Source organism: Penicillium psychrofluorescens (genome assembly GCF_964197705.1).
Source record: "Penicillium psychrofluorescens genome assembly, chromosome: 5".
In the NCBI taxonomy this organism is placed as follows: domain Eukaryota; kingdom Fungi; phylum Ascomycota; class Eurotiomycetes; order Eurotiales; family Aspergillaceae; genus Penicillium; species Penicillium psychrofluorescens.
The window spans coordinates 2,318,399-2,336,313 of NC_133443.1; the positions used below are offsets into that span (position 1 = coordinate 2,318,399).

Consider the following 17,915-nt stretch of genomic DNA (forward strand, 5'->3'; position numbering starts at 1 on the left):
TCTCGGCCTTAGTGAAGTGTTGAGGGATGCGTGGGCATTTTCTGAGGATGTTCCACATAGGAGACACGTAACTCCCTTACAATTCCGGAGTCGAAATCGAGAACGATACAGGGAGCTTGTTAGGCCTCCCACACCGCAAACTCTTACCTAAGCACATCACCCCCTTACAAACACCGCCGCAGTGGAACCAGCCACAGGGTGGAACTGTGGCTGGTGCCTGACGATGGTCTTGAGTCAGCGGAAAACATTCGACACTCGTCAATCACACATCTCAATTGGTTGCTCTGACTAATGAGCCTCGTGTCTGCGGTGGGTAGTGCGTCGAGGAGCTTGACTCACATCGGAACAGTCACCATAAAAGCGAACGGTTTCGGACAGGCCATCTTTCAGCCTCTTGTTCATCGAGAAAATCATTCCATCTGTCGAAGACCAGGCCATTGTCTGCCATCTATTCCTCTAAATTTTGCGAAAAAGCACTTTGCCACCTCCATAAACAACCAAATACCCAGGACAAACATGAGCGAAACCCCTAAGCCCCTCCGATATGTTGATGTAGGTCATCTCGTTCCCTGGAGGCATCTCGGAAGCTAAACGCAATACTCAGATCGGTATCAATCTCAGTGACCCGGTATTCCGAGGCAAATATCATGGAAAGAACGCCCATGAAGATGACTTGAGCGACGTGATCCAACGCGCTCGTGATGTGGGCTGCGCGAAGTTCATGGTGACCGGGTCTGACCTAGTCGAGTCGAAGCATGCCATTGACATTGCCAGCAAATACCGTAAGCCAACCATCTTCATGCCTGTTGGAGTGTGATTTTAACTAACCACCTTCCAGCCGGCTTCTGCTACGCAACCGTCGGCGTTCACCCCTGCCAAGCAAAGCATTTCGACAAGCATCCGGGCGGCGCAACCAAAATGCTAGAGGAGTTGCGCACCCTAGCGATCTCATCAAGAGATTCCGGACGAGCAGTAGCATTCGGTGAAATTGGTCTCGACTACGATCGACTATTCCTCAGCCCGATGGAGCCGCAACTCAAATATTTCGAGGCCCAATTAGACCTAGCGGTCGAGCTTCAAATGCCGTTGTTCCTCCATTCCCGAGCTGCCAGCGAAGACTTTGAACGACTTCTTGCGCCCAGACTGGCGAAGCTTCCTAAGAGGGGACTTGTGCACAGCTTCACGGGGACATTGGAGGAGATGCAGCGGATGGTGGACCTGGGTCTGGACGTTGGGATTAACGGGTGTAGCATGAAGACTGAAGAGAATCTGGAGGTTGTGAAAGCCGTCCCGTTAGACCGGCTGCAGATTGAGACTGATGGGCCCTGGGTATGTACTCCTCTTTCTTCTGCTATTAACCCCCCATTGACGGTATCCGCCAGTGTGAGATCCGGCCGTCGCACGCCTCGGCGAAGTTCCTGGACGGGGCTCCGGAAATGCCCAAATCCGTTAAGAAGGAGAAGTGGCAGAAGGGCTGTATGGTGAAAGGACGGAATGAACCTGTGGCCATTGCGCGTGTTGCGCATGTCATTGCCAAGGTGAAGGGCGTCACTGTGGAAGAAGTGTGCGAAGCGTAAGACTTTACTGGCACCTAGCCCTCAAACTCTTACTAAAATATTGTCTCTAGGGCCTGGAATAACTCCATTCGAATGTTTGGACTCGGTGAGGAGGCTTCATAGTGGCTCCTAATTGTTCGCACCGGTCACATTTGCCCCGAATTCCCACCCCAGGTATCTCGGCGGTTCATTCGAAGCGTTTGCATATCAAACATTCCTATCATTGAAATGATTAGCATAGATAGCTAGATGATCGACTCTATGTCCTTGGATACCTCTCTGTTGCTCGTGTGTGGATGCAAGGAGATGGAATCTGGGTGATGGCTTTATGCCACACACATCCCTTTCAGACAGAGACTTCAAGATTTGCAAAGTCGGATTTCCCTTTTCTACATATGTCTAGTATCTGTAAATGCTACAAGTCTATAGTATACACCAGTATATATATGCGATATAACTATTCGCACAGCATCTGATCACCCTCAAACCTCTGTATCTCATCCTGCTGGCCCAGCCATAGAACAACCCCTTCCTGTCTCCCTCCACCATCGTGCGAAAGAAGCATCTCATCGTCACTGGAGAGAGATGAACGTGGCAAACCGGTATCGGGGAAGGTGGGCCGCGTCGACTCGCCGATGTCCACAAAACTTGACTCGCTGCTCGTTTGCTCTAGTAGCAGACTGTCTGAATTTTTGGATATGTCTACCTCAAACAATTCTGAGAAGTCATCATCGTCTTCGTCGAACTCCATGGAATCAGTATCCTCGAAATAATCTGGCTCTGAAGCTCGGTTCTCAAGCTGCTTTTCCTGTTCAAAGAGAAGTGGAAGGTCCTCGGACTCTTCTGCTGCCGGCTTTTCTTCTGGTTCAGGGTGCATTTCAAAAAAGGGAGTTGGTTTTCTCGATTTTGGAGGCTTGTAGAGCTTTTGCTGGGCGATACGCCAGAGTGAAGTTGAGATTGCGGATTTTAGATCTGATATATTGGATTGTGTTGGAATAATGTTTTTGTCAGGTTTTGAAGTTGTTCGTAACAGGGCCGACACTGTATTTTGGATAGTGGGGTTCTGGCTGCCCGCAAGCATGGAAGATAGAGCTTTGGTGAGGGTAGGTAGTGATGCCGCTCGCTGGTTGATTGCCTGTTTGACTATGAGATGCTTGTGTTTGTGTTGAATCGAGAGAAAGAAGCTCACCTCACGGTATCCCCGGTTGAAGACTGCAGGTGCTATCTCTGATAGGGTATGCAAGGGTTCTTGTCCAGGCACTAACACTTGAGGGTCTTTGATGGATCCCGACAGAATTAGTCTCTGGAGCCCGAAATCGAATAAACGGAGGAGATCTTGAGATATTCGGACGGTGGTATAGTCGGTTCGCAGGCTGCAGCTTGTCTGCGAAAAAGAGGAATGGCTGGATTGGGTCGACAATGGGCTGTCCATGGCGTATCCAGACGTGGAAGGACTTTGTGGCTCGGAAGGAAAATTGGTATCTGGATGGTAGGGGTATTGGGGAAATCGTGCTGGAATCAAGGAATAAAATTGCGTCTGAACCCCAGCTGCGAAGGTATATTGCCATTCTTGTCGAGGCGAATGCTGGGCGCAGTAACTGTACTCCAGGAAGATGTCGACTGAAGTCAAGTACACCGTACGAACGCCTGCCGGGGGGTGGGAATCAACGGGATTCTGTATTGAATTGGGCAAGCCCCAGCGTTTCTTCAAAGGAAAGGTCTCGTTCTTCTTGCACAAACCAAAAACAAGGCATTGGTCCCCGTATTTATCCAGATCCGTGGGAGAAGTGCCGCCCTGGAGCATCGCGGTGTATCCGAGACTCGACCAAATCTTTGCAATTGCGCAGGATCAGCAAGCGACTCAAATAATAACACATTCCTTCTCATACCTTCGACCCACAAAGCTTGTCCCTCAACAGTGAGATCAACCCAAAGGCAGCGCCTTCAAGAACTGGGTCGGCGCTAATGTGACAGAAAAACTCCAGCTGTGGGCCTGGCAGTACCCAAACAGCATCAGAGGCTGGCCATTGATTCATGTCGAAAGGGATGTCTGAGCTTCGATGGGTTGGTGGTAACCGGAACTGGGCCGAGGCTGCCAGATGGAGACGTAGGGTAGAGTCGATCGTGCAGAAGAGGGTGCGACCCAAGTCGACGGTGTGAGCCATCCTGGAGGGCTTTCATTGTCATTCAGCTCATGGGTAAATTAGGGGTTTAGAGGAATTGGGCACGTTGAAGGGTTGACAGAGGATGGGGTCAGGTGGCATCACCTGGTCTGTCATTCACCCGATAGAGAATGGGTATACAATCACTGAAATACCGGTTTACACTCATCGGATACGACTTTGGCTTGGTAATTATAGATCGGAAATTATGTATGTTTGGACTATGAATATATTCTTGAGATGATGTTTCTGAAGGGATCTAGATCGGATTGGGTGATGTTGTATGTGCTTTCTCCATGGGGGTCCATCAAGCAAACAATAAATGGTCTACTTGCAGAATTCCAGTTGAACATGATAAGAAAGACTTAACGGAACCGAAAGATATGCTGTACAACTACAAAATATCGCCCCATCGGCACCAACACGATGCCCAACACACTTGAATCGAACAAAGCGCTTATCAGATAAGCCCCGTCACGTGCAGCCCCAGACCATATCAGCCAGCCAAACCGCAACCCGTGGAATGCCAACTCTCTCACTCTCTCTTGATCGCCACGGTCAGCGATGCCCGGGGATGACACGCAAGAGCGTTCTGTGTCTGCGCCCCAGAGCCCGGACGCGCTGGAGGCTCAGTCCTTGCTCTCCGACGACGTAGAACCCAGTCCGCCTTCCAACCCCCCACGCCTCCCGTCCCATGGCATGCGCCAGTCCTCCATTGCTCAACCGACGACAGACGGGCAGCCTCGCACACCTCGGACCCTGAACCACGTCCGGTTTGACATCGATGACGAGTCGGCAGCCGCAGGGGACGATCAATATTCGAACGGCCGTGCTCACAGCCCGGATGATGAGCTCTGGCTAGATGACGAGGACTATGAGCTACGAGACCAGGGCGCGCGAGGCGCGCGACACACGGGACAGACAGTTCCTCTTCTTACGGACATCGAGGCTCCTAGTGTGACCCTCGCCACCTCAGAGGACTTCTTCCCCGAAGACCACCTCGAGAATGCCCGTCCGCGAAGCGGAATGAAGATGGCGTTTATGAACATGGCCAACAGCATCATCGGGGCTGGGATCATTGGCCAGCCGTATGCGCTCCGGCAGGCGGGCATGGTGATGGGGATCGTGTTGCTCACCGCATTGACCGTCACGGTCGACTGGACGGTCCGCTTGATTGTGGTCAACTCCAAGCTCAGCGGAGCGGATTCTTTCCAGGCGACTATGCAATACTGCTTCGGGAAAAGCGGTCTGATTGCCATCTCTGTGGCACAGTGGGCCTTTGCTTTTGGCGGAATGGTTGCCTTTTGTATCATCGTCGGCGATACCATCCCCCATGTAATGAGCGCGTTGTTCCCGTCTCTGCGAGAGATGTCCGTCCTCTGGCTTCTCACGGATCGACGGGCTGTAATTGTCTTGTTTGTTTTGGGTATCTCGTACCCATTGTCTCTTTATCGGGACATTGCCAAGGTGAGGCCTCTCGCCCGTTCTCGATATGCCTCAAAGCTGACATACGGGTAGTTGGCAAAAGCATCTGCGCTGGCGCTGGTTAGCATGAGCGTCATTGTTGTCACGGTCATCACGCAGGGATTCCGCGTGCCCCCTGATTCTCGTGGAGAAATCAAAAGCCATCTCATCATTAATTCGGGTTTCTTCCAAGCGGTGGGAGTGATTTCTTTCGGTATGCCATCCTTCCCCTACTCAGGATTGAAATGATTGCTAACAAGTCGAAGCGTTTGTCTGCCGTATGTTACTGCTTCCTCGCTAATAGGTCTTCAAAACTAACACACCCAAAAGATCACAATAGCCTTTTGATCTATGGATCCTTGAAACGGCCGACACTTGACCGCTTTACTACGGTCACCCATTACTCCACTGGAGTCTCGCTGATAATGTGCCTTGCCATGGGCATCGCGGGGTTTCTATCCTTCGGATCGAAAACTCAAGGCAACGTATTGAACAACTTCCCATCTAACAACATCCTGGTCAACATTGCCCGATTGTAAGAAACATGTTCCTTCCATTTATCATTTGCACTGACTCACTGACTCAACTTGACCAGCTGCTTCGGCTTAAACATGCTCACCACCCTACCACTCGAGGCATTCGTCTGCCGATCCGTCATGACAACCTATTATTTCCCCGACGAGCCCTTCAACATGAACCGCCACATCATCTTCACTACGGCACTGGTCGTCTCATCCGTGATCCTCGCCCTGATAACGTGCGACCTGGGCAGCGTCTTCGAGCTGATCGGCGCAACCAGCGCGGCGGCGCTGGCATACATCTTCCCTCCGCTCTGCTATATCAAACTGAGCAGCACCAGCCGGCGGGCTAAGATCCCCGCATATGCGTGCGTTGCTTTTGGGTTAATTGTGATGGGCGTTAGCGTCGTACAGGCTGTTGCGAAGATTATCAGTAGTATGCCATTTCCCGTGGTTCCCGCCGTTTCTATCAGCACTTGCTAATTTGACTGATTATTGCAGATAAAGGAGGCGCCGAGACGTGTAGTACTTGAGAGTGAATTGCATTGTTACCAGCTATAGATTATACGGTGTGTTGAGCATCCTGTACATATTTGCTCGGTAAATAGGTATGGAATCAATTCAGAGCTTGATATTCAATCTATTCGGATGGTGGAACACATTTCCAGTGGTGTTTGTCTCCCAGGCTGCCGGGGTTGCCAGCCTGCAATACCTACAAAGACCCCCACACCTTCCCTGTTTGTACCTTCGTCCTCTTCCACATCTCGCTTTCTCGCCCCTTCCCACAATCCTTTCACCTTCCCCTTCGTTTACATCCAATCCACCTCTACTCTTCTCTTCTTGACATCTCCAGACCATACAAGAGACCCCCCCAGCGACCCATCTCGATGGATCCTGAGGCGAGCGAAAGGCTTCGCAGGCTACAGCTGGTAAGTCAACCCAATGCATCCCCGTCCTGTTCTTGAGTCACTGAATGCTCACCCGACAACTCACCAGGCTGACCTGGGCACTGCGAGACGAGAAAGGATCTCCACAGCGCAAGATCCTCGCAAGCAGGTCCCGGTCCATCTCGCCTACATCGAAGCAACCAGGGAGTCGAACATCACTGGGACCAAGGCTCAGCGTCTTGCTGAGGAGAACAAGGGACAGCTTGAGGAATGGAAAAGTAAGCCACCGCCCATATATCTCCCCTAGTATCTTGCATACACCGCGATCTGCCGCCAACTATCTCTCCATCCTTTCTATCAGAAGGGCTTCAGACACCCTCCGTTCTCACTCACTTGGCTAATCAATCTCACAACAGACTTGCACAAGACCGTCAATGACACTGGGGACGTGGAAGATCTGAATGACATACTGCAAGGTCAGAGCCATCGCGCTCACTTGTCTGCCAGCTATGAGTTTCTTCACACTGATCGTCGTGGCCATCACCCGATGCCTGCGCCGTCTGTCGGTCGTGGAGGCGGTGTCATTGGTACTCGAGGACGAGGAGTTCTCCATGGGTAAGAAACCTTTAGGGCAGCTTATGTTGGTTCCTTATCTCCAGACTAACGCGGAACAAGATCTCCCAGGGCCTCCTACCATGGAGCTGCCTCCAAACCACATCCACGAGCCTCCTATGCCTCAGCTACATCGGTCCATTTGGACCCTGCTCTTGACACCAACAACGGTGTTGCTGCTAGCCCTTATCGCGGTAAGGGGTCTTTCAGAGGAAATGGCGGCAAAGAACGAGGTCATGGTAAGTGACCCCGAGATCACAGGACGACACAGCACTGACACATTCCCTCAGAGGGCAGAAGGCCAGTTCCAGTCCCAGCCCTTCGACCCACCCGACCTGCGTATGTACTTCATGTTCCTCAAGCTCACCCTCCCATGCTAACCTTACCCTCACAGTACGGACTATTCTCGATACGTCAGTACCCCCCAGGCATTCTTGGACTCGATTCATAGCCCGGCGCAGCCTCCCAACCTCTCTCCTGCAACCACCAACTCTCCAACTCAGAGGTCTGCATCCGTTGCCATCGCTCCGGAGGCGAAACGTCCCCCTCCTTCGTTTAGGCCTGAAATCTCCATTCCGGTCACCGTGCCTGTGAACCCCAAGGCCAAAGTTCCCAAGGCTCTGGCTGCTACGACTGCACCGTCTGCTGTTCCAGCAAACGCAACGCAGCTTTTTTCCATCACAGTTCCCTCATACCCCAAGACTGCGGAAGCCCGTGCTACAGTTCATCTCCCTGATATGGCTACTGCTACAGCTACCACACGATCTACACCACCATCTGTACCAGTTGAGAAGGAAGTGTTTCCTGCGAAGCAGAACACACAGATGAAATACCCGGTCGAACTTTTGCTCGCTATGCAAGCCAAGGCTGAATGGCGTCGGCAGGAGGCTCTGAAGGCGACAAACCCGGAGGACCAGAGCAAAGATGCAATGCAGCACTTCATTGACGGGCCTTTCCAGGGCAAAAAGGCTACGTCCGAGTACCAAGCAACTCAGGGTCGAAAGGCCGAACAGCAGGAGAAAGCTCGGGCTGCCGAAGATCAAAAGGCTGCCTTGTCTGCCAAAGAACAAGCTTCTCGCACGAGTGTGGACGTATTGCAGCGACAGGTTGCATTACTCGCAAGAGCTGGAGCCGCTCAGGCGCCAATGACTGCTTCTCGTGCTGGAAGGGCACAACGGTCTGATTCTGAAGCTACCTCGATGGATACCTCGGAAAGTGTCATTTCATACCCCAAGCCTATGCTTTCCGAGGAAGACAATTTCCCTCTGCCTGGCTCGAGCGGACATCTTGTCGATGTTGAAGTAGAATCAATGCCCCAAAGTGGATTGACAGAGCATGTTCTCAGCCCTGCGCTGGTGGACCTGACCGGGCTTGATTTCTCCACAGCCAGACTTCATGACACAGTGGAGAAGGAACCATCCATTCCTGCAACGCCTTCCGTCTCTAGTGAAGATACTGAGCAGCAACGTCTTTCTGAAAGCGTCCCAGATATCGAAAAAATGCTCGATCCGAGGTTGGTTGCGATGTCGAAACTGGTTGACGAGTTCCTGAAACAAATGAATGATTACAGAAGAGAATTTGAAACGCATGTCACAAAGGCTCTCAGCTCACCTGGGAGGTCCCACTCTACATCGCAGCAAATCATCGCGACACCTGAGGGATCCTCTCCTGTGATCATGCACACCTCGCCGGGCAGTCCAGTTCAAGCTCCAACAACGCCCATCATGACCAGGGCCGACGAGATCACGGAAATGCAGAAATGGCTTTCTCAATCCGGTGCTATTTCCAGAGATGCAGCAATAAATCATCCATCGTTCTCGCGGTATCGATCTCCGGTGCGTATTCCATCTTCCGGAACAGACTCACCTCCCGAGGCACAGGAGTTACCCGGTACTCCTTCCAAAACTGCTTTCTCCGCGAACATACCAACCTTTGACACGCTCCGAGTATCTGAATCGCCTGATCGTGCACCTCATACTTTTGACCCGGTGAAGAAGCCCGAGCCTGCGGTGAAAGAGTCTACGGTGAAAGGACCCCCGGTCTCGGAGACTTTGCCGCCTGTTACGAGCCCAAAGATCAAGTCCCCCGGTGTTCAAACCAAGAAACAAGTTAGTTGGTTGAACAAATCCATCTACGCAGCTCCTGGCGTTCCCCTGTACACCGGTCCGCCTCTGTACACTGCCGTCAATCAGCCAATCGATCAGCCACTTGGCAAGGTGACTGAATTCGGGAAGACCAAGGTCCTCGGCGTTGCTCCGTTTAATCCTTCTGCACGTGTCGCATCACTGTCACAGCGCTCCCACAATATTCCTGCTCGAGATCTTCCAATGCCAGATGCTCCTGAGCAGGCTGAGCTCCACCAGCTAACGTCTGCATCCTCGGGTGAACCATACCAGTCGAAGTCGAGCTTGCCTACTGTTCTTGGCCCGAAGCCCTTCACAATTCCTCGTATCAAGGAGTCGAAGATCGGTCTGTCGCGCCTTTTCCAGTGATGGTGGTTTTTTTCTCTCGCCCTCTTTCTTTGCCTCCCGCTTTGCGAAAGCTTGTTTGTTTGTTTCAAAGTAGTGTGAATACCTCTCAATGAATGAAGAATGTTAGAGTACTGTCAAAATCTTCTTTCCATCTCTAAAAACAGCCTTCTTAGGTCTGTCCAGCGCTCATCTATAGGGAGAGGTACCCATTATCAACGCAACGGGAGCGAGTCACTCTGTATTGCATGTGGAAATCGCTCTCTCAACATCGCACCCTTTTTGGTTACCTCATATCCAACTCACACTGTAATTCACCTTTCCGTTTGCCTTATTTTCCTGTAGCCACATCACCCTTAACGCTGTTTTATGTCTCCTGTTTACTGATAGATGGACATCACGTGCCGTCCAGCAGCATCACAGATCCACTATGGATTTCACCGGCCACATCTCACGTTGTCCAGAACCCACCGCGGAGTAATATCCAAATATCCTTCTCGCGGCCGAAGATCATTTTGTTGATCGATCTCCAGTCCCCATGGCCCCCGCCAATGGCCCCGAGCGGGTCGCCAGCATCATGCTATCGTGGCACTCGCTCGACCTCGTCTCATGCACCACCCTACAGACCCTATGGGCTGGTTACGGGCAGATCTGCGCCATTACCGCGCGAGCTCTCACCAACGAAGCAGCGAAGCATCTCAGCGTGCTTTGCGATGTAGAACCAGGAGTCGCCGGGGCCACATACCCTCTCATCCTCAAGCTTATCTCACCTCCCAGGCAAAGCGGCAGCGCTGAGGATGAGGATGAGATTGAGGATGAGGGCCACCTGCGAAAAATGCTGAGCTACGAGGTAGAGCAGTACTTCTACAGCGATGTGGTCCCGCGCCTGGGCGACAAGGTCGCCGTTGCTAAATGCCTTGCCTCGACGCGAGGCCTGCGCGGCGAGCAGGAGGGCGCGGAGGAACTCCGCGGTCTGATGGCGACGATCATGGTTGATCTGCGTGTGAAGTTTCCAGTCGCAGGCGAAAAGAAGAGTGTGCTGAACAGCACACAGGTGTGTGGGGCGCTGGATTGGTTGGCTGGTTTCCACGGCCGCTCGTGGGGTCTACTGCCCCCAGATAGTCTGGAGGAATATGTCTTGCCGCCGCTTGAAGAGACTGCTAGAAGACAACGCGCAGGCAGGGGGGATACTATCATTGGGAGTCGACTGTGGCTTAACGGGGGATACACGTACCTCACGACGCGACGTACAGAGTACGCTTCTCTAGCTCAGGATACCTGCTCCGAGTGGTGCGAAGCCCTGTGCAGTCCAGCTTCAGAAGGTTCCTGCTCGTCCTCACTATCCATCGCCGAGATGGCTGCATTGTTCTTGACACCCCGGGGGAGACCCATTGAGTCGTACATCCACGGCGACGTCAAGTCCGAGAATCTCTTCACGACAACGAACGGAGAACAGGTCGCGTTCTTCGACTTCCAGTACGTAGGCCTCGGTCTTGGAGTCTGCGACCTCGCCAAACTGTTTACATGCTCGGTACCTCTGCATATGCTTGTTGACGATGCTGGGCATGACCATGAGCCTTTACCCGAGAAGCTGACGATGCGTGAGGGAGAGAAAAGACTTCTAACGCGATACCACATACATCTCCTCCGGAATCAAGATGGAGGCATTTCGTATGAATGGGATACGTTCAGGCGGCATTGGGAAACGGCACTCGTAGACTGGTGTCGATTCCAGGCTTCTTGGGGCTTCTGGGGCAATACGGAGTGGCTTGGGGCTCGGGTGAGATCTATCCTGAGTGACCAGGGGTGGAGGGACTGGCTGCAGCAGAATATCGGCAGCCGGGATGGTTGATGTCGAACTGCTCTTGATTCTCATTTACCGTTATAGATTCCCATCATAGATCCTTACCATAGATCCCCGGTCCCAGCAAAGCAGTTGGGGTTTCCGGGGCGGCGTGGGAAGAGTGACAACGGATGCTGGGCCAGTAACTTGACCACGGCCGGGGCAGTCATTTATCCATCATACTGTACTACTACGAATACTACCACTAATCTCAATCACCTATTAGATAGAGTTCGAACCACCAGCAAGCCATTCATGTTCACTATGTGATCGAACGAACACCCGCTCTAGAAATGCAGATAACTTCAATTCACACTTACAAGTCCGGCTCCGAGTCAACGAGAATAATGGGATGATTGATGATGGAATTTCTAAATCCGGCGTTCTCGTCACACGATGAGAATCCTAAGCCTAATCCTAAGTACATACTGGCCTTTGACTAAGTGTCAAAGTAACAATTATGTGGAGTAACGAGACAAAAAGAACACGCAAAACTCAGGATCAGGGAGGAAGGAAGAAAGAAAGAAAGAAAGAAAGAAAGAAAGAAAGAAAGAAAACAAACTAGTTGATGCGAATCCGTTCACTTCCCAGACTCCATAACGCCCTTTCTTTCCCCTGCTACCATGGTAAGATAATAACCGTGAGAATAACTGACGCTTCGAAACTAATGGACGAAAGTATAAGATAAGAGCAACCGAAGGACAATTAAGCGCGTCTTGATAAATGCTTCAACTTTCTCGATCTGGTATACCAGTCCACATTTGAAAAATCCGCGCCCATTGCCGCGGCGGTTGTTATTGCTGTTGCTGCTGTTGCGGTGCCGTATCAGAAACACGCGGCCGTTTAGGATCATTCGGTCCCGGTGCGGGAGGATCTGCAGGAGGGGGATGTGAACCGGGGGACGCATTTGCATTTGTGACGTCGCTCAAGGGCGGTCTTTTGCCGTTCGCATTCATATTCTGGGGAGGTGGAGGGACACTGCCCCCTCTAGTCATTGCCGCTGCAGGGCCAGGCGAGTTCCGCGCATCGATATTTGGCCGCGTCAGGGGACGGTAGGAAGAAGTAGACGGGCCGCGATGCACGGGACTGCCGACTCCGCCCCCAGGAACGCCACCAGGAGCACCGACTCGGCGCTGCATGTCTGCGGCAGGGTTGATGAAGTCGCGGGAGGACGATCCAGAGGGAGACCCGCCGGTGAGCATGGGTTTGGAGATTGGGACGCTCTTGGTGTGATCCACCCCTGCGGTTTTGCGGATCGAGGGGCTCTCAGCGTGTGGGTCGAATTGGGGTGCTGCTGCCGGTGGTGCGCCGCTGGGATTATCGCGGAGTAGATCCACTGCTCGCGCGGAGTAGAATCCGGTGGACGGGGTGCTTTGTGGTGGACGCATGTCTTGGTTGACGGCAGGCCCGGGCTCTCTTGTCGCTGGCGGCTGGGCATTGGTGTTCTGAGGGGGGCGTGGCTGGGGCGCTGCTGATGGCCCAGCATTCGCCAGACCAGGTGTAGGTCGTCGTTGGGCTGCAGATTGATCGGGGATGGCTGGCGGGTTTTGTCGTGCATTCTGAGGGCCTGGTGGTGGCAGTCTGGCAGCTGCTCCAGCCGCGCTCCATCTATCTGGCTTTGAAGGCGTGACAGCAGCCGCGTCAAATCTTCCCGGGGGCCCTCGCTGTGCACCGGGGCCATTCAGCGGCGTGGGAGGTTGCTGTCGTCTATTGGCGTCTGGGTCTATTGTGATCTCATCAGGATTGTCCGTGTTTGTTACCACGAAATCGGCTTCATCGAAAACGTCGCCTGGATATGATCAGCAAGGTCGTTGATGGGATGATTCATGTTTCATACTGCCAAACTCGCCATCGGCCTCAAATATGACATTACTCTCAGCATTGCTGCGGCTTCCAGTGCCTGCCAGTCGAGGAGGAGGAGGAAGATCATCGTCCTCTTGCAACCGGTTTTGTGGGACGGGCTCTCTCTTCATCGGAGGAGCAGGATCCTTCTTAACTGGCGCATAGTCAGGGTGTCGATGGAGATCGTCGATATCCCATCTAGCCTATAACCCAGAGTGAGTATGAAAAAGCAGGACCTCGAAGGTGCCTTACTGGTGCAGCCTTGACTTTGGTCACCTTGGAAACATAGTCCTTGTCGTAGATACAGTTGCCCAAGACGTTGCCAAAGTTCCTCAAGGTTCGTTTCAAGGCGTCTGTCGTCCCTTCTTTCTTGGCCTTCTCAAAACCTGCCGCCTTGCCCTTGCAGTTCTCGATGTGGCCGTATCCAATATCCTAGCAGACCAATCAGCCCCGGGATCCTAATCGAAAGACGCAACGCATTACCTCGTGAAATGTACCATCCCGCAAAGTCACTCGGACTATCACGGACAGCCCCAGGTTAATCTTGCCCGTATTCGGATTCTCCTCGACCTGAATGACCCGAAATCAGCCCAACTCTCTCACCACAAGGCGTATAAGATGCAACGAACAAAGTCAATCTGAACATTCTGAATCGAGCTGGACCAGCCATTAAACCCAAACACCTCGTTCGCAAGGTTGATACACTTGTCAGCCGCAAGATAGTGCACCTTAGTCCCCGCGGCACCAGGTCGTGAGGAGATGTATTCGGGGCCGAGTTTCTTATCGAGCCGCGCTTGCAGCGTGGCGATTTCCTGGGCGGTGTACTCTGACATGCGGCGCTGGGGTTCCTCGAAAGGGTTGTTCGTTGTGCTAGCTGGTGCGTTGGGCATCGTGATGCATCCTGGGTTGCTGCGGTGTTGGTCGCCGACACTGGGAGAGACGCGGTCAGTGCTCGAGTCCATGGGTTATGTCGTGGTTCCCTATTAGTCTCACGCTGGCATCTTCTGGCAATGGAGCAGGAAAGTCGAGTTGGGTATTTGGAGGATGGGGAGGGCGTGTTGTCGCGCCTCTATCAGGAGACACGGGCAAGGCGCGTGGTCACGTGGTGATAACCAAGCTCTTATCGTGTCGAGTATACAAAGAATCGATTAGGATTACAAAGTGGATTGACACAACGGATGGGATTTCAGTTTATTTTCCGTGGTTGAATGGAATTAAAAACAACCAGAGTATTGGCCCAATCATTGAATGACAAGACTTGCACTAGGCACGAGCCCAAGCTCCTTCAGACTCTCTCCAAAGTACTCTGCATCAAACACCTTCTTGGGAAAGTTCTGAGTGAAGCTCTGTACATCGAGTCCTTCATCCTGTTTCAGGGCTGCAGCAACCTCAAAGAGTGTGGTGGTGACCGGGAATGTTTTCATCACATTGCCTTTCGAGGTCTGGAAACGCATGCGAGTCTCGGTGTAGGCGGAAGCAGGCTTGGACGCAACGGGGCCCGATGTGGTCGGCGCTGGAGCTGCCGCTGGCGGCGGTGGAGGAGCCACGCCAGCCCGTTCAGCTCGCTCGCGCTCAGCCTTCAGCCGGCGCTCCTCTTTATCCGCCTCGATCTTGGCTTTGATCCTCTTCTTCGCCTCCACTTCCTCGAGTTTCTCCCGCTTCTTTGCCGCAGCCTCCTTCATCTGCTGTTTCCGTTCCAGTTCCTCTTTGGCGGCCTGGCTCTCTTTGGTGCTCTTTCTCCGAATCTCCTGGGGAGGATATTAACGAGAATCCGACCAGAAACGCCAAATCCCATACGTACCTCGTTTCTCTTCTTATCGGCCTTATCCTGCTCCGACTGCACGGCGCGCTTCTCCGCCAGCTTCTGCCGCAACTCCTCCAGTCTTTCCTTCTTCTGCTCCTCCGTCAAGGGGGCGATATCCTCGGTCGACTCGGAGAAATCGACATGCTGCGACTTGGATGCATGGAACTCGGCCTGTGCTTGGCTGCGGAACTTCTTGCCGCAGTCGTTGCACACCAGGCTGCGCGCCTCTTCGCCCGGTTGCAAGGCGGGACCCTCCTCGTCATCCGCTTGTTCGGCCTTGATCTCCTCTAGCGACTTGTCCTGGTTTGTCTCGAGCCATTCGAGCGCGCCTTGCACTGCGCGGATAATTAGACAGGTATTGGTATGGGTGAGGTGACTTACGGCCTCCGGCCTTGGAGACTGCCAGCTGCGCACGTTCCTTGTCGAAGCCCATTTCAATGAGCTGGTCCAGGTCGGACGCCATGGTGGATGGGTGAGGTGAAGTGAGGTAGCTGTGGCCAGCTACACCCGGTTGAGAGAAGAAGGATGGACGGGAAGAAGGTGGTGGATGTAGTAGTTGATGTGGAGGAGAGCAGCTTCCGGGTGACTGACGTATTTAGGAAAGGCGGCGAGCGACAGATTGCGGGATGGGATGGCCCCGCTAGCAACAACAGTAGTATTACTACGGGACATGGTTCAGGTACCACAATAGGTGTGTATGGTCAGGATATACCATTTGGTAGGAATGATTAGAATTATTATATAGCTCTAGCGAGGTCCAACATCAATTCGGGAATTCTGTGCCATGCCGGAGTTGAACCGGATAGGCGAGTTTCGGAAGTCAACAGAGATGTGTGTTTCTCCACAGCGACATCACATGCACTCGGCACGACGAACAGTGCCAGATAAACAATCATCCAACGACCCAATCGACTCCATGCCATGAGAATTAGTCCATCGACGCTCGAAACGAACAATCTCACTGCCTGCGAGTGACATCACATGACCCTGTGCTGAGTCATCTCTCCCCATGCTTGGCCAGCCAACCAAACCAACTCGACCAACTCCTGATCAACTCGACGCCCTTGACTGCCTTCTTCCCCGGTGTTCGCAAATCGCGCGCGCTACTCCGTGCTGCCCCGTCTTTCCTTTCCTTCCATCCATCTCTCTAACGTGTCGACGCCCGCCATGTCTATGGAAATCGATCCCCCCGAGCTGAGCTTCAAGCGTGAGTTGGCCACGTCCGCCCTGCCCGCGACTTCTCCCGCGGTGCCTTGCTAACCTGCCTCTGCGGTGCAGGCCCCTTCAACCATGAAGTGTGCCAGGTCCTGCATCTGAGCAACCTGAACGAGGAGGCCGTGGTATTCAAGGTACGTTTCTCTTGCTTCCCTCGGCATTTGTCATCTTCTGACATGTGTGCTCTTTTTCCCGGTCAACAGGTCAAAACCACCGCCCCGAAGCAGTATGTGGCTACTTTGCGATCCTCTGTGACTGCCTCGAGATATGTTGACTGATCATCCTGCAGTTACTGCGTACGCCCCAACTCCGGCCGTATTGAGCCCGGCAAGAGTGTCGATGTGCAGGGTTGGTTTATACTCGCTCTTATTTTTGACTCGCACGTGCTAATGGGATGGGTTTGGATAGTTCTGCTGCAGGCCATGAAGGAGGAGCCCGCTCTGGATGCGAAGTGCAAGGACAAGTTCCTGGTTCAGTCTGTGTCGGTCACTCGTGACATGGAGTTTGCGAACGTTACGTCGATCGTATGTGCAGACGTCCCACTCGATGTTTAGGCGCCCAAACTAATGATGCCCTGCAGTTCGAGAAAACCCCCAAGACTTCCGTGGTCGAGCGCAAGATCCGTGTGACCTGGCTGCAATCCGATGCGACCTCAGGCTCCGGCGCAGGCGAGGTAAACAAACAACGATTGTCCCTCCTCCCGACGCTCTCAAACTAACATAACTCTAGACTATCGACGAAGATCTCCCAGCCTACAACTCTCCCGGCGGAGACTTTGAAACCCCCGCCCCAGGCCTGTCGACGAAGAAGAGCACCGACGACACCTCCCCGCTCCCCCCTCCCAATTTCACCGAGAAGCCCATCAAAACCGAGTCCTCCCCCCAGCCGTCCCAAGAGGGGTTCATCGCAACCGCCAAGTCCGCTGTGGCCAGCATTCCTCAATCCTCAAGTGAAATGCAGGCCCAGCTCTCCGACGCACGAGAACAGATCCAGCGGCTCAAGGACCGCCTGGCAGATCAGGGCTTGCGGCAGCGGAAGACCGGCGGCGAGGCTGGCGGCAGTGCTCCCCCCGCCATGATGCGGCAGCAGAATTCGCAGAGCACGTCGGGCGTACCCCTCCAGATCGTGGCAGGTTTGTGCCTGATCAGCTTCTTGATCGCATACTTCTTCTTCTAGCCCTTTTCTTTCCGACTCTGCGTGCTCATGGCCTCTCCGATCGCGTCACGTCTCCGACGACTTTTCTGTCCTTGTGTCTTGTCTCTTGAAGAGCTCCCTTTTCTTTTTTTCTTTTCTCTTTCGTGACAGCATCAGCCCTTCTTCTCTGTCTGTGTTTTCCCTTCCCCCTTCCTCTTGTTCCCAGTATCGATATTTTATTTTACAATCCCTGCCGTGCTGTCTGTCTGGCTGTCCGCCTCTCCGGGATCTGCAATGAATCCTCTGGAAGCTCGACGCCTGCTCTGCTGCCCTTTCTTTCTTTTTCTATTTTCCTTTCCTACTTTGTCTAAGAACACGTTACGATGAACGGCACTGAGCGGCTCGTTTTC

The 17,915-nt window shown here is 53.1% G+C and overlaps 8 protein-coding genes across 8 annotated transcripts; 5 read left to right on the top strand and 3 right to left on the bottom strand.

Annotated features, from left to right (window-relative positions):
• Positions 1–516: 516 nt before the first annotated feature.
• PFLUO_LOCUS8151 (uncharacterized protein) lies at positions 517–1,679 on the top strand (the record flags this gene model as incomplete). The annotated part of the gene is made up of 5 exons (XM_073785859.1): positions 517–552; positions 605–782; positions 839–1,329; positions 1,383–1,573; positions 1,628–1,679. 5 exons carry the CDS (start codon positions 517–519, stop codon positions 1,677–1,679), a joined length of 948 nt encoding a protein of 315 aa, XP_073642172.1.
• A 334-nt stretch (positions 1,680–2,013) lies between these two features.
• Positions 2,014–2,433, bottom strand: PFLUO_LOCUS8152 (uncharacterized protein; the record flags this gene model as incomplete). The annotated part of the gene is made up of 1 exon (XM_073785860.1): positions 2,014–2,433. The coding sequence occupies one exon, from the start codon at positions 2,431–2,433 to the stop codon at positions 2,014–2,016; it is 420 nt and encodes a 139-aa protein (XP_073642173.1).
• A 1,849-nt stretch (positions 2,434–4,282) lies between these two features.
• On the top strand, positions 4,283–6,183 carry PFLUO_LOCUS8153 (uncharacterized protein; the record flags this gene model as incomplete). Its single annotated transcript, XM_073785861.1, has 5 exons — positions 4,283–5,185; positions 5,237–5,396; positions 5,449–5,460; positions 5,513–5,717; positions 5,778–6,183. The coding sequence occupies 5 exons, from the start codon at positions 4,283–4,285 to the stop codon at positions 6,181–6,183; spliced, it is 1,686 nt and encodes a 561-aa protein (XP_073642174.1).
• A 404-nt stretch (positions 6,184–6,587) lies between these two features.
• On the top strand, positions 6,588–9,691 carry PFLUO_LOCUS8154 (uncharacterized protein; the record flags this gene model as incomplete). The annotated part of the gene is made up of 7 exons (XM_073785862.1): positions 6,588–6,629; positions 6,697–6,865; positions 7,004–7,063; positions 7,095–7,202; positions 7,272–7,438; positions 7,490–7,542; positions 7,594–9,691. The coding sequence occupies 7 exons, from the start codon at positions 6,588–6,590 to the stop codon at positions 9,689–9,691; spliced, it is 2,697 nt and encodes an 898-aa protein (XP_073642175.1).
• A 514-nt stretch (positions 9,692–10,205) lies between these two features.
• On the top strand, positions 10,206–11,519 carry PFLUO_LOCUS8155 (uncharacterized protein; the record flags this gene model as incomplete). The annotated part of the gene is made up of 1 exon (XM_073785863.1): positions 10,206–11,519. The coding sequence occupies one exon, from the start codon at positions 10,206–10,208 to the stop codon at positions 11,517–11,519; it is 1,314 nt and encodes a 437-aa protein (XP_073642176.1).
• A 785-nt stretch (positions 11,520–12,304) lies between these two features.
• PFLUO_LOCUS8156 (DNA repair protein rad52) lies at positions 12,305–14,353 on the bottom strand (the record flags this gene model as incomplete). Its single annotated transcript, XM_073785864.1, has 6 exons — positions 12,305–13,299; positions 13,348–13,555; positions 13,605–13,784; positions 13,836–13,922; positions 13,982–14,282; positions 14,346–14,353. 6 exons carry the CDS (start codon positions 14,351–14,353, stop codon positions 12,305–12,307), a joined length of 1,779 nt encoding a protein of 592 aa, XP_073642177.1.
• Positions 14,354–14,593: 240 nt separating this feature from the next.
• Positions 14,594–15,619, bottom strand: PFLUO_LOCUS8157 (uncharacterized protein; the record flags this gene model as incomplete). Its single annotated transcript, XM_073785865.1, has 3 exons — positions 14,594–15,100; positions 15,154–15,491; positions 15,538–15,619. 3 exons carry the CDS (start codon positions 15,617–15,619, stop codon positions 14,594–14,596), a joined length of 927 nt encoding a protein of 308 aa, XP_073642178.1.
• A 704-nt stretch (positions 15,620–16,323) lies between these two features.
• On the top strand, positions 16,324–17,547 carry PFLUO_LOCUS8158 (phosphatidylinositol-binding protein scs2; the record flags this gene model as incomplete). The annotated part of the gene is made up of 7 exons (XM_073785867.1): positions 16,324–16,363; positions 16,435–16,505; positions 16,575–16,597; positions 16,661–16,719; positions 16,780–16,895; positions 16,952–17,044; positions 17,101–17,547. The coding sequence occupies 7 exons, from the start codon at positions 16,324–16,326 to the stop codon at positions 17,545–17,547; spliced, it is 849 nt and encodes a 282-aa protein (XP_073642179.1).
• Between the last annotated feature and the right edge of the window lie 368 nt (positions 17,548–17,915).